General features: G+C 35.2%; 1 protein-coding gene across 1 annotated transcript; it reads left to right on the forward strand.

Annotated features, from left to right (window-relative positions):
• Positions 1–318: 318 nt before the first annotated feature.
• LOC132556756 (sushi, von Willebrand factor type A, EGF and pentraxin domain-containing protein 1-like) lies at positions 319–18,800 on the forward strand. The gene is made up of 24 exons (XM_060221198.1): positions 319–396; positions 1,439–1,616; positions 2,368–2,533; positions 3,264–3,388; positions 4,955–5,143; positions 6,584–6,838; positions 7,532–7,744; positions 8,058–8,240; positions 8,394–8,552; positions 8,720–9,076; positions 9,937–10,098; positions 10,864–11,025; positions 11,248–11,446; positions 12,204–12,382; positions 12,774–12,941; positions 13,416–13,646; positions 14,111–14,281; positions 14,715–14,909; positions 15,452–15,724; positions 16,019–16,213; positions 16,990–17,145; positions 17,579–17,899; positions 18,107–18,209; positions 18,599–18,800. The coding sequence occupies exons 1-24, from the start codon at positions 319–321 to the stop codon at positions 18,798–18,800; spliced, it is 4,620 nt and encodes a 1,539-aa protein (XP_060077181.1).
• Positions 18,801–19,583: the final 783 nt, after the last annotated feature.

Below are 19,583 nucleotides of genomic sequence, written 5' to 3' on the forward strand. Positions count from 1 at the left end.
GGTGGTTTATCTAATACATATTTCAAGCTACCTATAAATAATTTCACGTTAACACGTGCATGGTATTTCCAGATAATATAGGGATCATTAACCAATCAAATATATCGGTCTAATGTTCAATAGATATACGTACCCGTGCACGCCCATTCGGAAATACAAAACTTGATAGGTATATACCGATATCATGTTTACACATTGAAAGGAGAATATAACGGGTTGTTTGTAAAATATTTGAAGTATTATCTTGATGTTTAAGGAAGTGATCTTTCTGTACGAGATAAAAACATCTTCAAAATAGACCGTCGTAGAATTGCCGAAATGTTGCTGATATTCATTGGCCTGTTATGCTTATCAGGAACGCACGGATCGTTTTCTGACATTCAGCTGCGGGCTAAAGTAAGTAAATCTTCTTGTTTATTAATTATCTTTTTATTGGTTTGAAATCGTTTTACAAGTTTTAAAAAATGTGACGGTGTGATCGAACCTCTTTCGAGAGCAATGACATTTAGCCCACGGCCGATTTCAGTATATGCAATTGGATAACTTCTACGTAAATTCTGGTAAAAGTAGTCCGTCTGTTGTCATTTTCCTTCCTTACACTGCTCCTAATGATCCGCCATTAATTATTATCAGTATGAAATGGCAAACTCTCTAAAGGTGATTGATCTCTTTACGACAGCAGTCGGCTTTAAGCTGAAGTAACTGAGATCTTAAATCTATAAAAAAAATATTATTTCATGTCTTTTTAAGGGAGATCATTTCCTTTAAAATATACGGAATTGAATTGTTTTCTTTTTTGTGCCATGAAAAAGACGCTGAAAAATAGAGAGTATTTGTTTCTGCACGATTACTACTGCTTTAAGTAATATACGAAGTTATACTGTTTTCTTTCATACGGTAACAGAACAGTCGTGATTATTGTAGCAGTATATGACACACTTACTATACAGGTGATAGACAAGTACACATATTCTGATTTGTGGTATTGGGTGGGTGAGAACTAGATGGACGCCGGTACTGGTGAGTGGCCATCTATTTACTGTACTGTCACCGGAGATGTCAGCAGTAAACTTAATGGTCACGTGGAATTCATTTGCAAAACAAATGAAATTCTCAAGAGATTCTCGACCGAATGTCCACTTGATCTCAACGCCATCCTCGTGTGGGATGTTATGTATACAAAATTTAATGTAGCTTGAATTCGGGTGTCAGAGTCCTTTATGAAGATACATGTACAAATGAGCTTACAGCGGTTAGCTTGAAAGTCTAGCGGGACCACAATTAGTATCAATTATATCTACTGACAACCAGCATATTGTATTTTTGAGAAAAAAAATTGCATATATGCATCGATATGTCTATTTCATTTTTGATGTATTAGACACCAGGTAATTGGATATGTATATCTTTTATATCGATTTGTCTGTTTATATTATAGAGTTTTTGCTCGCTTGCAACGTTCAACGATGTAGAGGACGTTGTTTGCGAAAATGACGGTGTGCTTATAGAGACTGATTTGGTGCCATCCGGTGCGCACTGTGTCATTACGCGCAACAACGTTGACCAGAACCTCAAATGCAAGACTGGTATCTGGTATAACGTGGACGCATATGAAGGTGAGAACAAAGGTCTCCAGTGCTATACTTATTATATGTTTAGTATACGTTTATTGATGTTTTCATTTTGTAATGGTATACGTTTTCATCATTGGGACATATATGTAAGAGGTTACCATCATTTCGGGATAAGTAGTGTATGATTTTGCAATAAATCTGAAATTTGCATGGCTGGTTGCCGTGTCGTAAATAAGAATGAAACGCTTAGCCTTCTGACATCGTATCGACCTATCATTACCAATAACCAAATTGTTCTCCTTAATGACTAAATTCGTTGACGCAGTCGCTTGATTTTGTTGAAACCGAAATTTTTTCATATAAATCTCTTCAGTTGTCAAAAGTTGTTTAATCTATGGTGAGGCAAACACTCCTTTCTTACTTGTTGAACTCAAAAAGTAAACGAATCGTGCCTTTGAAATCTTATTGAAAAATAATAGATCGCAATAATGAAGCTTTACACAATTTTTTTTAGGAAAGATATTAAAGAGAGTGAGAAAAGGATGGTGGTGGGGTAAGTAATAAAATTAAAGTTGTGTACACTATTTCAGCATGTTAGCCTGCTTTACATCAATATGATAATACACTTTTCATTAAAGATTTAAAAGATATGTGACAAACAAATATATGTGAACATATATGTCAATTTCAACAGGGCAAATTTTATATTGCTGCCTAAAAGCCATACGTAATGTGACATGCAATACGTTAAAATAATATTTCATCATTAAGAAAACACCTTACTCGTCTTTAGGTCGCCGCCGACGCCGACGCAGATACAGGGCGCCTACACCAAATAAGCCCCCTACAGTCACGTGTCCGACCGTCAACAGTCAATATTTTACAGATGCTCGGACAAAAAAGCAAGTGGTTACATGGAATAGCGCCACAGCAACTGACGTCGATGACACATTAATAACGTAAGTCTGTTATGTTTCCATTATTCATTCACTTATTTTAATTAAAATGTTCGTAGTTATTCAGTAACAATATTCATTCTCATACCCTTTTCCATATATTACTGCATTGATGTATTAATGTACATATTACTTATTGATTAAGTAGCATTTAAACAAGATAATTTATGATTTTGTAAACATGTATTAAAACCTTTAATACTTTTTTAATTGCTGTTCAAGGTCTACATTGCATTGAAACAAGTATAAACTCACTGTCAGCATGATGAATGACCAGAATATTACATTATAATTTCAGTTAATACAACTACTCTTTCCTGATACAGCTTTAAGCACCTTATAGAACGTGAACAGGGTCTATGTATACCCGACATGTGTTCTGGTCATTACAATATTAAAAAGGACAAAAAATCAGAGTGAAGCTATTAAATTGGTTTCCTCAATGAAAGCCAATTTTTTTATATATAATAGTTTCAATTAATGATCGTAATAAATTGATCATATAAAGGAAGTTGAAACAAAATTACAAGCTTAGAACGTATCTGACAGACATAGCATGTGGACATTATTTCATTTTCCCACTTACTTTCCAAATTACTCTGAAATAATAAATACTTTTACACAATTTCTAAACGGTGTTGCATTGTAAAAGCTATTCGGTTTTGATGCATTCATTTGTCAGAATTAAATGTTTTTTTAATGAATTCCTAATTTGAGTGGGTTTTGTTATCAGAATTACACAAGCACATGGCTTAAAAAGTGGATCAGAGTTTAGCGAGGGATATCACTCATTTGGATATACTGCTAGGGACAGACATGGTAATGCTGATACTTGTTCCACACAGTTTGAAATTAAAGGTATGTAAATATTACCACAATCTATTTAAGAAAATTATATACAACCATAAAACAACTTTTCTGTTGTGTTAAGTCTAATATGCAACTGCGTAAAAATGTTTACTTGATATATCATTATATGTAGATTTTATTTCAAAGGTAAAACGTGAATGATATCTTAATAAAACATGTACGTATCTCTGAAGAAAGAAAGAGCCAACATACTAACGAAATCTTAATTGAAACCCATAATCAATGACATATGATCAAGAGAAAGAGTTCTGCCACGGAAACTCCAGGAAAAATACAAAGATAACACGGAGTATTCCAACCAGGTAAAATACAATGATAACACTAGGAATTCTAAACGTTTAAAATACAAGGATAACACTAGGAATACTAAACGGGTAGAATACAAGGATAACACTAGGAATTCTAAACGTTTAAAATACAAGGATAACACCAGGAATTCTAAACGGGTAAAATACAAGGATAACACTAGGAATTCTAAACGGGTAGAATACAAGGATAACACTAGGAATACTAAACGGGTAGAATACAAGGATAACACTAGGAATTCTAAACGTTTAAAATACAAGGATAACACTAGGAATTCTAAACGGGTAAAATACAAGGATAACACTAGGAATACTAAACGGGTAGAATACAAGGATAACACTAGGAATTCTAAACGTTTAAAATACAAGGATAACACTAGGAATACTAAACGGGTAGAATACAAGGATAACACTAGCAATTCTAAACGTTTAAAATACAAGGATAACACCAGGAATTCTAAACGGGTAGAATACAATTATAACACTAGGAATTCTAAACGTTTAAAATACAAGGATAACACTAGGAATTCTAAACGGGTAAAATACAAGGATAACACTAGGAATTCTAAACGTTTAAAATACAAGGATAACACTAGGAATTTTAAACGTTTGACATACAAGGATAACACGAGGAATACTAAACGGGTAGAATACAAGGATAACACTAGGAATTCTAAACGTTTAAAATACAAGGATAACACCAGGAATGCTAAACGGGTAGAATACAAGGATAACACTAGGAATTCTAAACGTTTAAAATACAAGGATAACACTAGGAATTCTAAACGGGTAGAATACAAGGATAACACTAGGAATTCTAAACGGGTAGAATACAAGGATAACACTAGGAATTCTAAACGGGTCAAATACAAGGATAACACTAGGAATTCTAAACGGGTAGAATACAAGGATAACACTAGGAATTCTAAACGTTTAAAATACAAGGATAACACTAGGAATTCTAAACGGGCAAACGTCTTCTGCTATATCTAAAATCATTCAGCGTATAATTTCGTTTAAACAGGAAACGCTGAGTTCTTAAAAGATGCCGATGTAAACAACAACGACAACAACCCATGTGTACTAACCAACACACGTTTACTATTCATCAAATATATATGTACACCTACTGGAAACCCTAGTCTGTCTGAATTGTTCCTATTTAAGACCTCATCTAAGAATTATTCTTAAAGTGGTTATTTGCAAATCAGGATAGTCATATATTATGTTTTGATTTTTTGTGATACAGTGAGGCGTTGTATCAGTATGCCACCTATACCAGAAAACGGGAAAATGTCTTGTGAACCCAGCTGGTACGATCCATTGCTTGGCAGTACCTGTACATGTAACTGTAATGCAGGATACTCATTGTCAGGAAGCTCCACAAGAACGTGCCAGAATACCGAAACCTTTGACGGAACACCGGCAGTTTGCTCCAGTAGGTTTGCTGTACAATGTATATACTGCAATAGCCTTCCGGTATATTCTCAAGATTGTTGTCACATCTTCTAAGTTTTGTAAATAATGTCCACATGCTGTGTCTGTCAGATACGTTTTTAGCTTGTAATTTTGTTTCAACTTCTTATATATAATCAATTTGGTACAATCATTAAGTGAAACTATTTTATATCAAACATTGTTTTTTATTTATCTGATTTTTACCTATTACTCCTTATATTGTATTTTTATGGAGATGTTCAGAACGTCATTTTCTTGTCCTGTTTTGAAGAAATCCAATGTCCTGACGTTCCCGACCCTGAAAACGGACAAGCGGTCTGTTTGTTTGGTAATCTCTACCAAAGTGTTTGCATGACGTCATGCCCGGTCAATCAGGGTTACGGCACCGTAGCCGTATTCATATATTGTCGTGACGACGGAACTTGGTCGGGTAGTCTGGAGCCATGTTATGGTAAGGAACCGTGGTATCATATTAATATTATAGATTGAGATCTGATGGTTCTGTTTGTATGTTTCTTTACAATGTTTAACAAAATCAATGACTAAGGGCGTAATATATAATTCATTTCTTTATGTGCTACAATACAATACTTTCTCGTCTTAAATGAAGGTGAATTTTACAGTTCGCCAATAATGCACATTTTCTGGAAATATATAGAAGATGAGGTTGATTCATAGAAAGTCTCAATTTTGTGGGTTCAATTTTTCCTGAAGCCATCAAATTCCCTCATGGCAATAACGCAAGTGCAAAACATGTACATAATGAAACCTCATGGAGGTGTCATCTTTCTCGATGATGAAATGCGAAGCTATATTTTTTATCTATTTTTTAATAATCTTTAATCAAGTCCGCGCCCTAATGCATAAAACAAAACAAAAATCTCGTTTTCTGAAGTTGAACAATTTTAGATCAGAATAAAAATTAGATTAGAATAAAAATAGCATATTAGCAAGAACACGCGTTATCATGAGCATTCTTTACAAAACTTACACAACGATGTAGTAGTGTATGCATATATCAAGATCGGTTGAAGGGAGATCACTCGTATTCTAGGTGCATTGAGGTTACCAGAAATTAGAATGAAATAATATTTATCTACAGACATGTTACGTTGGCATGACGTTTCCTTATTAGAAGTTATCGGAAAAATCGTCAATTATCAGAATATATATACCATTTCAGGAACCATCGTTTCCACGTTATAATCTACACCATGCTACGGCGACAGCACACAGATTTTAAGACATATTTATTCCTTAGATTTCATTTAAAAAGGACATCAAAATAAAAGACAAAAAAGAAGTTTGCGACAGAGTACTATAATTGATGGATGCTGCGTAAATTGTGTTATTTATTACAATTAATAATCACTTGAAAATTTACCAGTAACTGCTAGGTATATATTTGCACCTTTCTCAGATTTCCGTGCACCATCCTTCACTGAATGCATATCAAGTCCAATAAAAGTATACACAGAAAGAGGTCAAACATCTGCCATCGTCTCCTGGCCATCATTGAATGCCACCGACAACTCCGGTAACGCTACCATAGTGCAGACGTTAGGTGCTGCATCGGGGAGTGAATTTGCCGTGGGGTCCCACTCTGTCAGTTACGTGGCTCGTGATGCTAACGGAAATCAGTCTCCAAGCTGTTCCTTCACTGTTGTAGTAGAACGTAGGTATTCTGTACTGATTTTATACTATCTGAAACTGCTGTGGAACACATATTTGAAAAATATATTAAAATGATAAGCATTCATATCAAAGGATATATTAGCATGGCAGTCTAATAGAAAATATTGCTGAATCAATACGCCTGAATAACATATAATGAATAATAGTCTTATTCTTTCGGAATAAAAAATGACATTTTAAGTGACATACTGTATATCGGGAAAGTTTTGCGGGTATTCAATGATTGCGAATTTAAAAACCCTTTCAAAATCAAATAAAAACTCCAGATTGCTAAAAGTTAATGTTTTCTTCTTTGTTTATTGTAAATGCATGAGTAATACATCTATAGAGCTGATGTACCTACATGTATCTGAACATTTTCTAGTCGTGAACACTTCTATGATTATTAAATTCTCGTTGGTATGCAAATTTCATATCTAGTTTGACTGGTCAGTTTGATCGCCAATCGATGTTAGAATTTACACTAAAATATTCAGCCTTTTCAAAGTAGGCCTTCCAAAATTCTGAGACAATGTAATCGCATAAAATAAAGCAAGCAGAAATTGCAAAAGGTACATTTTCAGATATTTCGCGAAAATTGCGCAGCGCAAAATATCTCGTTACGCGGTTTGTTGAAGTATTTGAAATATGAATATACAAGGCCATTATTTGCCTGACGTCCTTTATTTTACAGAACTGGAATGTGATCCCCCACATGGCATATTTGATGATGAACTACTGCAAGTTGATTGTCCGGGGTCTGAGTACAAATACGGAATTGAATGTAGCATAAGTTGTATTCGGAATTATACTATCATAGGTAATACAACACTTACATGTGAACGCGAGGGAACAACTTCCGGGACTTTGTGGGACTGGGGTGGAGGAGCACAGCCCGAATGTGATGGTAAGATTATAGACTTATTACAATACTGGATACATTTCTTTTTGATCGAATATGTTGGCGGTTGGGGAGAGAAGGGTGGGGAGGGGGTGGGAGGAGGATGGGGTGGGGAGAGAAGGGTGGGGAGGGGAGTGGGGAGGGGGGTGATACTTCCAATTTGATATATGGTCCATATTAAAAGTGATATAATTATCATCATCATCCATTGTAACTGCGAGATCACTGTTAACTTGTTCATAACATTTGTAGGGTTATTGCAGGTACCAACAGAATACAATTCCTTTGCCTGGTGCATAACAGATATATTCAATTGTAGATAAGTGTCCTGAGCTCACACCACCCATCAATGGTGCCTTAGTATGCCAAACAGCTGCGAACTACTATTGTCGACAATCCTGCAATGCAGACTCCGGATATCCACGAGGAGTGTCACCGGGTCAGCTGTTTATTTGTACAAACACACAGGTTTGGGACCCTGTTGCCGTAGATGATTGTACAGGTATATATCATTGTAATGAAAAGCCCATCAGATATTCATTCAATCAACAAAAGTTTAGATGTAGTTGTAGTATTGATTCAATTGTTATCAAATGCGATTTTCATTTTCTGTCCTTTTTTCTACAGATTTAGATAAAAACTTTCTTCTTTACAGGACGGAAAGTCCCAAGCTCAAATGTGATCAGTGGAGAAATGCATTACTTTGTTGGTGATTGTTCAGACACCACTGTCCAAGAGGGTCTGAAAATCAATTTTATAACAGTGTTGGAAGATCTGATTGCAACTGGATGGAACGATGTGTGTTCGTCATCTGGTAAGCACCAAACATATCCATAACACATGCATTGGTCTGTATTGCACTTGTTTTTTAGTTATCCTTTTGAGACACAGGGAAAACGCTATCAACATGTTATCTAATCGTGAGGTGAATATGGCGTATTCAGTGAATAGACTCATGCCTTCCCCTCTCTGTACTTCTAGGGTGTTCAGTAGACGATGTCACCGTCACATGCGGTGCATTGTCAAGAAAGAAAAGAACGACTGCACATAATGGAATGCAGTTCGTCGCATCCGTGCAATCGAGATATGCACGTAGCACCTCTGTCATCACAATTGAGTTCAGCGTCACGTTTCCATGGCAAAACGGAACAACAGATTACAATGACAACCTGTTGTACGGAGTCATCGATGCTTTAGAAGAAGAGGCTGGCAAAACAGGTAGTCGATTAGACTATGAAGGGTTAACGCCCTCCCATGACATAGTTGCCGACCCTTATCCGATGATCAGTTGTGGACTTGGTGAAAATCCGTCATATGTAGGTGGTGAAGCTAACTGTGGTGAGTATAAAGTTATCAAATACACTAATCTAACTAGCTAGTGTGGTCCGGAAACATGGCTTTAAAAATTGCTTGGTAAATTTGTTTTACGGAAGAATAAAACGTTAATCTTGTTTGTTTATTACAGATGATAAAAGGGGTGGTGTCAGGATGTGTGAACAAAATGAGAATTGAAAATGTTTCTGAATCAAATTTAACAATCCTAATCTAAGTAGGTAACATGTAAGTGTTACTGTTGGAAGCAATCGTTTTTCATTCGAATTACTGTAACAACCACAACAATTTCAGAGCGATATATCTCAGTCGAGGGCTAACATTCTGTAGCGAGGTCAGACACCGAGATGAATCCGTCGGAATCCGTCGGAAACATATACATGTATTAGGGTTTTTTTTTTTTTACCAAAACCGCTAGTCTGCATATCCAAATTCTTGTTTGGACTAAATTACTCCCCTTTTCGCCTATAGGTCAGAGAGATAACTGGATATAATGACATGTTCGTTATGACATCACTAAATGTCACGTAAAAGTACCACACAGATTGGGTGAGACACAAAAATTATAACACTGAGAGCAAGAAAACCGATAAATTTCAATGACGAACTATGAAGATGAATTTTTCTTAATTCATAACTGTACACGTATTCATTCTGAATAAAAGTAATTATTTTCTTGTTTTGTTGCGAGGAAGCCCTCTTCGTTGAAATAAAATTGCCGGCAAATTGTTTTACAAAAGATCAGATGTTTCATCATTATAATCATAAGAATACAAAACACATAATAAATCATACCAATACATACAATCATCGCAAATTGTTTAATATAATGAAGAATTATCAGTTTTGTCTTTTAACGGCAACAGAGGGATGTGCCACTGGGAAATACTTCGACTCTACGGTAGATGATTGTGTGGTATGTCCAATTGGGACGTACCAGGACGAAAGTCACCAGACTACATGTAAACCATGTCCGTCTGACATGTCTACTAAGGAGACGAGACGGAAGAATATAACAGACTGTTTTCGTAAGTTTGTAATGGTGCACATGATAAGTAGAAATAATGCACAATGCAGTCGTTCTTAATTAATAAACATTCAAAGAAATCATATGATAAAACCTTATACATGTATCTGTTTAAAATGGTTTGGGCATTCAAGAAAATAAACCTTTTTCACGTTTCTTTTGTATGACTTGTCTTGAAAAAATAATATAGGGTGATTTTATGGAGGCAGTGGTTTTCTTAGATATGTAATTCATGTTTGTTTGAAATATCCATTTTCTTTCAACCGATTCAGATCCTCGTATACAATGCGACAAGGCAATGTATAGACCTTTAATCTATTTCATATATGTTCGTTAAGTAGTACAACATTTACTAAGTAAGCACATTACCTGTAATTCTAATTTAAGTAAATTTGGGTTACCTCTTCTATTTTTATAGCCAGGTAATTAAAATTAATATTACTCTAAAAAAATCGTTGATTTTAACTCCTTTATTTTGCTAACGTTAGTCTGAGGTAGTTTTTTGGTCCTGCTTTTGACGTGTCACTAAACGGCACTCAATGCTACTGAATATATTATTTTGACATACCATATCTGTTAGTTTACAAACATACTCAATACATCACACACAAGTTGAAAATCATGATACCTCCGATAATATACACACATGTGACCGCTAATGATAAAAATAAACCATGTTATTGGGAACACATTCCAAGTTATGGACATCAATTTGCGACAAATTAAGAATATAATGTTATAAATTACTGACGCGTTATGTTTCCAGAGGTCTGTAATGCTGGCACCTACTCAAACAACGGAGTTATTCCTTGTACCAGCTGTGCCATTGGGACGTATCAGTCGGCAAAACACAGCACTGAATGTCAACAGTGTGACGTGGCTTTAACAACCGTCAACCGAGGAGCACAGTCTTCGTCTGAATGTATCGGTAAAGATTGTTGAATGACCAGATAAGGCAAAAACAACCATATAATAAGATCATTTTCAGGAACAAATTATCCTACTCAAAAACGTTTCAAAATACATTTGATAATTAACTAACTAATCAATTCAAAGATATAAATCGATGTATTTCAGTTCACAGGATAGACATGAATGGGTCTAACGCTGACAAGGCTCTAAATGGAATAACACAATCTTTATTTTATAGGGTTCGACTTGATATTGGGATCAACTGGAGGAAAAGTCACATTACCGAGGTTAACTTCCTCGCTGAATGCTTTCTCAATGATGTTCTGGCTTAAGTGTCCTTTCGGAAATATCACAAGGCCTGCCATTCATTTTGTAGATAATGTACCTAATGTGGACGTTTTTCAGATCACCGACTCGCATATGCTTGAAGTGTTCGGGTAATATATTTATTTAGATATTCCCTACTTTCAAATTTTCTTCAAAGATTAAAATCTGATTCCTTTACTTTTAAGAGAAAAAATGTATCTTTAAAACAAACTAAATGGGAAACTTTCTAGTCACAGCAAAAGTATTTTAATTTTGGAAGTTGTAAAAAGGTTAATGAAAAGGGTACTTGGCAAATAATCTATGAAGAATTTGTTGAAAATGGTTTCACGTTTTCATTCTGGTTAGATTAGGTCAATTAATTCACTAAATCATATTTCCAAACGTCAGTACTTTCAGTGAAAATATTGATATGCCTGCAAACCAATAACTGATGTTGAATTTCCACTACTTCAAACATCGCATGTTAAGCCAAAGTTGTATTGAGAATGCTTTCATCTAGATTTTATGTTTAATCTGCTCATCTTTGTGTAATGCATTGGGGTTCAAATATGAGGTAGATTCTAAAGAATTATATAACTCTGTCACAGTGCTGGCCTCGGTAACTTTAATTCATTTATTTATTCAATGAAAGTATAGATTTAATTTGATCCACGGTAAATTTCTATTGTTTCTTAAACATCTTTTAGAATTAGACACAGTATTGCCAAATTATGATCGAACTGCTTTTCACAACCTTTCGCTTTCGTTTAAGACAGTGTTGCTAAGAGGCAGTTACCAACTAAGACAACTAAATTTTGTGGAATTTAAACATCATATTCCAATTACATTTTTTTTATCTGGATGCAAATTATTTTCTATGTTATCAAGATCCTCGTATTCCGTTGCTTTTGATACCTGGACACACGTAACAATGAGATGGGAAGAGACAGCCGGAATAGTAGACCTGCTGATTAATGGAGTCAATAAGGCGTCTGTAACTTTCACAGAGAACACAGTAACAGCTGGAACCAGTATCGAGATAACTTCACACAACGGTTATAATGCTGGTAGGTACACTGATTACATGAGAATCGTAAAGCTTGTTAGGAAAACCAAAGATTAACATTGCATGCACCAATCTGCCACTGAAATACTCATTTTGTAATGTTTTGAACAGTATGCGTAAATAGCGAAAGGAAATATATATTATTGTTATTTTGGAGTACTTAAAATATATATTAGAAGAAATCGAACCAAACCTATATTCTGAAGAGATTGCTACATTGCAATGATTCGTAGAAACAAGGAAAATGATAAAAGGACATCCTAAATATCATCTTTTAGTTTTTAACATATCTTTTACTTAATAACGTATAAAAGTAGATTTTTCGCCGTGAATTATTTTTATTAAGATTGAAGATACTGTTTAGAGATGTTTGGTAATCATACATGTTACAGACTGCAGGCTATCGGGGTTTTGGATGACTGATACGAAAAGAGCTGATGCTGAATTACAAGATGACTTGATCACTTGCACGTCAGATTCCACTGCTAGTGCTATCTACAACATGGATGATATTAAACGCCAGAATGGAGTTCTCCTAGACATTCCCTCTAAATGTGACGGTAGGTATGAGATACCGATCGTAGTATTCGTTATCGTGTGACTTTGATCTGGTGGTTACATCACATCGGTCGATATCAAGATAGTGCTTTATCTTATACACATTTAACAAAATACATCTTATTGAGATTATGGGATATAGCTTTGCCTTTACAAAGCACTGTATAATTATAAAATAAACACAGAAGCAAGTGTGTAATGTCACATACTACAAATTACACAACTATCACAAAATTCACCCAAAGACAATATTCTAAACATGATATATTTCTGTTTGACAGACTGATATTTTACCATTACGTATGTTATTAATATATGTTTTGTTTAACTGAGACACATCATGAACAACATGTATTATATATCAATATGTACTAAACCATTGAGGCCTACGAATACATGCCCTAATGTTCTAGATAATTGTTTAGTCACTTATCACCTCATACCTTGTGATCCAAATGATAATTGTGTTTTTGCAGCTGTTGATGAATGCGCCAGTAATCCTTGTGGAGTTCATGAATGTGAAAATCTTTTGAACTCCTACGCTTGTTCTTGTGTTGGCGGTTACACGGGCAGCAACTGTGATACTCCGCCTGATTTCTGTCTGGATAATGCTTGTGAAAATGGAGCTGTATGTTTAAATCAAGCTTGGAACTATACATGTCAATGCCTTGGTGACTTCAAGGGAGAACTTTGCGAAGAATTGATAGGTGAAGCATTTGAGGTTAAATTTAACTTTGTCAAGTGTACTGTTTACCTTACCTTTGTCCAGTAAGGAAATATCAATTTTCTCTGAGTCAGTGAAAACGTCCTTTCTGGTGTATCTGGCTTCATTACTAACTCGAATTTACCAAGATTTACATTGGTGTCGTCGATGAAGCAGAAGACACCTACTCCTGAGGAACACCTGGTCTTATTATCCTTGTGTTTTTTTCCCAGGAGCCCCGTGTAAATGTTTCTTTTGTTTTGTTGCATTGGATTTAGGATTATGATTATGATCTTGTTGACATGTTGCTACTTTTTACTATTTTTATTAACAAGTTCTTAATGATAATTATATCGACTGACGTGTTTATATCACAGATATTTGTAACATATTCGTGTAACGATGTAACATGTGTAACGATTGACAATATAAACTTATGAATTAAATATAGCATGTTTAATTAAACAGTACATGGACAATGGGCTGAATGGGGAGACTGGACACCGTGTAATGCTACGTGCAATGTTGGGCAACAAACTAGAATTCGTACCTGTTCCAATCCCCCACCAGGACCAGATGGAAATAATTGCACCGGAAATGATCAGGAGATTCAAGCATGTAATACAGAACAATGCCCCTGTGAGTCTTGGTAAATTTTATATAACTCTTAGATAAATGAAAATTTCTAAGTTTACTAATGCGTTATTGGTACATTTGTTTATTGGTCGCTCAGTTTAGTCTCTAGGAGTAAGGCTTCACCAATTTCACTTGCGAAATGTAAACATAATAGATTGGAGATGCAAGATTATTGCTATCCAGAAATGGAAAATGCACAATAGGGAATTCGAAACCATCACGCTTACCAAACGGCTTTATGGAAGGCTGTCCTAGTTGGTTTCGTTGTAGGAAAAGACAGAGGATAACTAATGTAGGAAAGACTGTTGTGATCTTGGTTTCAAAATCTGGCGGACATGGTCAATAAGTATCTTGTTATTTAACGACAAAACGTAAACAAAATATATCTGAACGTGAAAGCTATATCGCTAAACAGTGATATATTTGTATCAAACAGCGTGTGAACCTATCGCATTTATACTGCTGAAAGCTAGGAAGGTCATTACGGATCACTGTGACACAGTTGATGACTACATCAGATGCAACCTAACATGTGAAGCTGGCTATGACTTCAGCAATCAGCCTTTGGACTATTATGAATGCGGAGGAAACACATCTTATGAATGGAACGGGTACCCACCAAGCTGTGGACGTAAGTGTTTGTTGTATTCCCATTTTTAATTGTGAGTACTGTATTTTGTCATTGTTTTCAAGATGGAATGAAAATAAAATCGTACAAATGAATATAATGAAGAAATAGAATAATATGTAGTCCAAGTGATGGTTACGTGAAGAATAACGCCTTTTAGTATGAAGCATTTGGTAAACTCGTTTAAATTTGGAACAATGCGTATTGCTTATATAATTTAATTATTAAGATATAATAAATACAAAATTCAGTCTGGTGCACCTCCTCATTTAGAATTCGACATGTCCTTCAGTCATATGACAACCTAGCTCCTTAGCATCACTTATGAGTCCTAGAAGGGCGAAACAGCTGTATGATGCAATCTAACTCACGAAGTTGTTCTATATAATTCTAAATCAATATCAAAAAGTGTTACTTACTTGTGTGTTTTTGTGCAGTTTATACCGATTTATATGAGATATGTACATTTTCATCCGCCGAATTGCAGTCCATAAAAGTGAAACTGGAATATACTATTGGCTGAAACTAGTTTCCGTTTCCTTTAGGTATTAGAGGTGGCAGAAGCTTTAATATCAAAGCCTCCGTGAGATACACTGATACGCTAACATGCGGTTCCTCAACAAATACAGCTCTAATGGCGAATGCAGGGAACGCGCCATGTGTGGTTGACAGTACATGTAATGTCACCATTACTACGGACACTTGTCATAAAAGGAAACGCAAGAGCGCGATCGGAACGACAGTAGAGATGTCGTTCGTGTTTAATCTAGAAAAGATAGGAGATTTAAACGTCACAGCGTTCATCGAGTCGAATATCAGTGAGTTTATTTCTCAGTACATTACATGTAAACGTTCGTTACACAAAAGTTATTTGATTGCCTTGCTGCCGTACAAACTGAAAACTTTAAATAATTATTACATGAATTTCATTCAAAAGTATATACAAACATAACCATGACTAGAAATGTTTGTTTCACTTTAAGAATTAAGATACATGTATTTTGTATTGTGGTATGTAATATTCGTTTTGCACATAAATAAAAAAGTGGTTTAAATGTGAATAATACAATTTATCATGTTTGCTATTCGACCTAATTTAATTTTTCTATCAGTAAGCTCAGAACTGCAGGCTTACCTTGCTATACTGGAGGATTATGAAGATACAGACGACCTAATTAACAGCACGTCCGAGGCATTTTTCAACGTAATTATCAACGGCAATACTTACACAATTGATCCCGATACCCTCGTGATTGACAGTCACACAGCCTGTGAAAACGGAAGTGTAGACTTTGATGGTGGTTGTGGTAAGTCTTGTACACTGGTTATTTTTTCACTTTGATTCTTTTATTTCGAGATAATGAATGCATCCTTTATCATTATTTTGATAAATTTAACATAACTAGTTAGTTTTCATTTGTTTAACATTTACAAAAATACTTACATTTCAACACAATTTCAATCTCAAGATGTATGTAATATACAAGAACAAAACGACATGACAGCTTTCGAAGTACAACGAGAATAAAGACATCATGTTCCGGAAAGGGACGCGTCTATTACTTCATCGACGACAGATATCCTATGAATCATGATTAATCTTGTTAGTAAGAAATGTTAAGTTCGGAAATGAAAACTTGTTTAACAGCAACGAAAAGCAAGGCATCGAATTTATCCAGCTACATATCAACAGTAAACTTCTCCGTCGTCATCATCGATCTGCATGTGGAGTACGTTTATCTGCAAGTGATCGAAATTCAAACGGCCGGGTGAAGAATTTTTCAACATGCTTGAAATGGTCATGTTTATCTCAATCGGTTACAAATAACTGTTGAATTATTTCGGTCAGATTGACAATAATATTTCAGTATCGGTGATCGATATGTCACAAATCATTTAATAGAACAACCTCTGTTAAAGAATACACTATTTAACACTGATGTAAAATGGATGGACACCATATGTCTTGTGATTGATTATCGACCCATGTCTTGTTGACATAAATGCATGCACAGAATTACTTAAAATGGTGTCAATAAACGGAAATGTGTACATTTCTTCAGGAACATGATTATACTTTCAGTTGAATGCCCGGTCGGAACAAGACAAGATGGAGTATGGTGTGTGTTTTGCGACTTTGGCACATACCAGAATGAGTCTGGACAATCGGTGTGTAAGCAGTGTCCAACTGGTTATACGACTGAATTCGTGGGGATGATAGAGGAAGAGAATTGTTCTAGTAAGTGGTGGTCACTAAATAGCAATTAGATACAAAAAATGTCTGATGTCATGTTTCTATAGTCTTATCGAGAAGATATTCGTATCATAAACAAAACAAAACAAAACAAAAGTGTGTGTCTTTCAACGTTGATAACTGTTCCTATTGTACACCAGCATTTAGATCATCTGCAATTTTATCATTGTCATTGAGAAAAATCTGTAGCTTCTTTGTAACTTACTTAAGTGCAAAAACAACCGGGTACTGGTAGTCCTTTAGGCTTTAAAACTGTAATGTAACATATTGTATGCCAACATTAAGGTTCCAAATTATAAAGCAATGTGTCATATACACTAGTATGTGGTGATCAGCAAATTGAATATCTCATTTATATAAGTGTGTTTAGATATAGAGATGGAGTGTGCCATAACATATATTCCACTTCGTTTTAAAGTAACTGTCGTAACAACTACATCAGCCATATCAACAACGTCCACTACCTCATCAGTGGCTTCTGCAGTGACGTCCACAACAACGACAACCACGCCCATAACCACGACAGCACCGTCCACAACTACGACAACCACGCCAATAACTACAACAACCACACCCACAACTATATCAACTACACCAGCTACTGTGACTACCTCACCCGAAACTACCACGAGCACGTTGATGTCTTCAAAACAGACATCAACTACACCATCTGAAAAGACTTCAGTTACAAGAGACAGGGCTCCGAATCTGAACTATTCCCATACGGAAGAGTCTTTGAGTAATAATTTTATAAGATTCTCGTCGCTAAATAACATTCTTTTATTAGTACGAGATACTGTTGAACAAGGATCCATTAATGTAAAATTAGTCCTTTTAGAAACATATTTAATTTGATAGAATAAACCTTCCTTTTTGGGATTGCGTTTCCTTGTTTCTCTCGAATTTGAATAGAAATATTGTCTTCTGTTTTTGTGTTCTGTTGTAGGTTTACCAGTTGTAGCCATTATAGGGTCACTGATTGCTGTCCTGGTGTTAATAATCGTTGCCTTGACAGGGATTTTCATGTATAGACACCGACTGTCCGTCAGGTAACAACGTCCTTAGAAATATCATCAGCATAAAGAAACCTTGCTGTGGAAGTACGATTCTCCAGAAACAAACAGCCTTGGAGTTTGATGTTAAATAAGCTTTCACATGCTGAATTATATATATATTATTTAATTTATTTCTGAAACACAATTGGTAACAAACACAAAAGATGAAAATCATACTGGGAACCATTAACTTTGAATCAGACATATCATATAATTAATATGAAAACATTGAACATAAATACAAGAATTTAAGTTGAATGTGATGGTCCGTTTATTTTTATCACTGCTAATATAACCTTAGCTTCTTAACCCGAAGTATCCACAAAACATGTTTAGGTCTGCATACGCCAAATAAGCAAATATTTTATTTTGATTTCTTACAGAGCACAGCCACCGGAAACCCGACAAATTCAAGACATTCATTTGAATATTAGAATGCATTCCAATATTCCAAATACTACTTCAGATGTCGATCAGGGATTACCTCCCCATTACCTTGCTCGTCCATTACCATCCATAGAGAAGGGAGGATTGCCATCTGCACCAATTTGTATTACGCCTACACCATATAAGTCTGATTTTTGAGACTTAAAAGTGTCATATTAGGTATTTGAAAAAGGCTACCAGTTTGTAAGTAATACACCTATACCTGTGGCATCGATATGACATAAGTTTGATTTTTGAGACTCAAAAGTGTAATATTAGGAATCTGACGTCTTGTGGGATGATTTTGCCTCGAAATTTAGGAGATACGACATTCTTTTCCATGGATGCCTAAAAGAAACGCCGCCAGGTTGGTCAGTATTAGACGAACACACTAACTCAACACCAACCAGCTATTCGTCTGTGCTCCTCGCCGTTATTTTGGACGACAGCGTACTTGTTGTGCTGTAACCACAGTATAATGAAAGTTTATTAATTGAATGCTGGATTTCTGTTCTATATATACGACCTACAGTGTATATATGGTATCACAATATGTGTGCTTCTTCGCCTGTATATAGGAGTAAACAACTGTATGTTATCAGACTAAACAATTGTACATAGTGGATTTCGTTCTACCTGAGGGTGTCCTTGGCTATTTTAACATCATGTTGTATTCTTTTACTTACCATATTTTATATTTTTGTAATTAACATTTCTTTATAAAAACAAAAAGATTTATTGGGTTGTTTTTTCAATAAAATTGTCAGCTAAAAATCTGTTTTTGTGAGGCTTTTTTCAGTGTTACTTTTGTACTAAAGGTTGCTATGAATGTGTATGAATGATCTCTCTCGTGAGCAACAGGATTTTATCACATTAAATAAAAGTAGGTAGTATTTGTAGCACCTTGAGTGACTACCCATGCAATAGGATTGAAAATTGAAA

Source organism: Ylistrum balloti, unplaced genomic scaffold, assembly GCF_031769215.1.
Source record: "Ylistrum balloti isolate Yb309-2 unplaced genomic scaffold, AGI_CSIRO_Ybal_v1 Utg370590, whole genome shotgun sequence".
Lineage (NCBI taxonomy): Eukaryota > Metazoa > Mollusca > Bivalvia > Pectinida > Pectinidae > Ylistrum > Ylistrum balloti.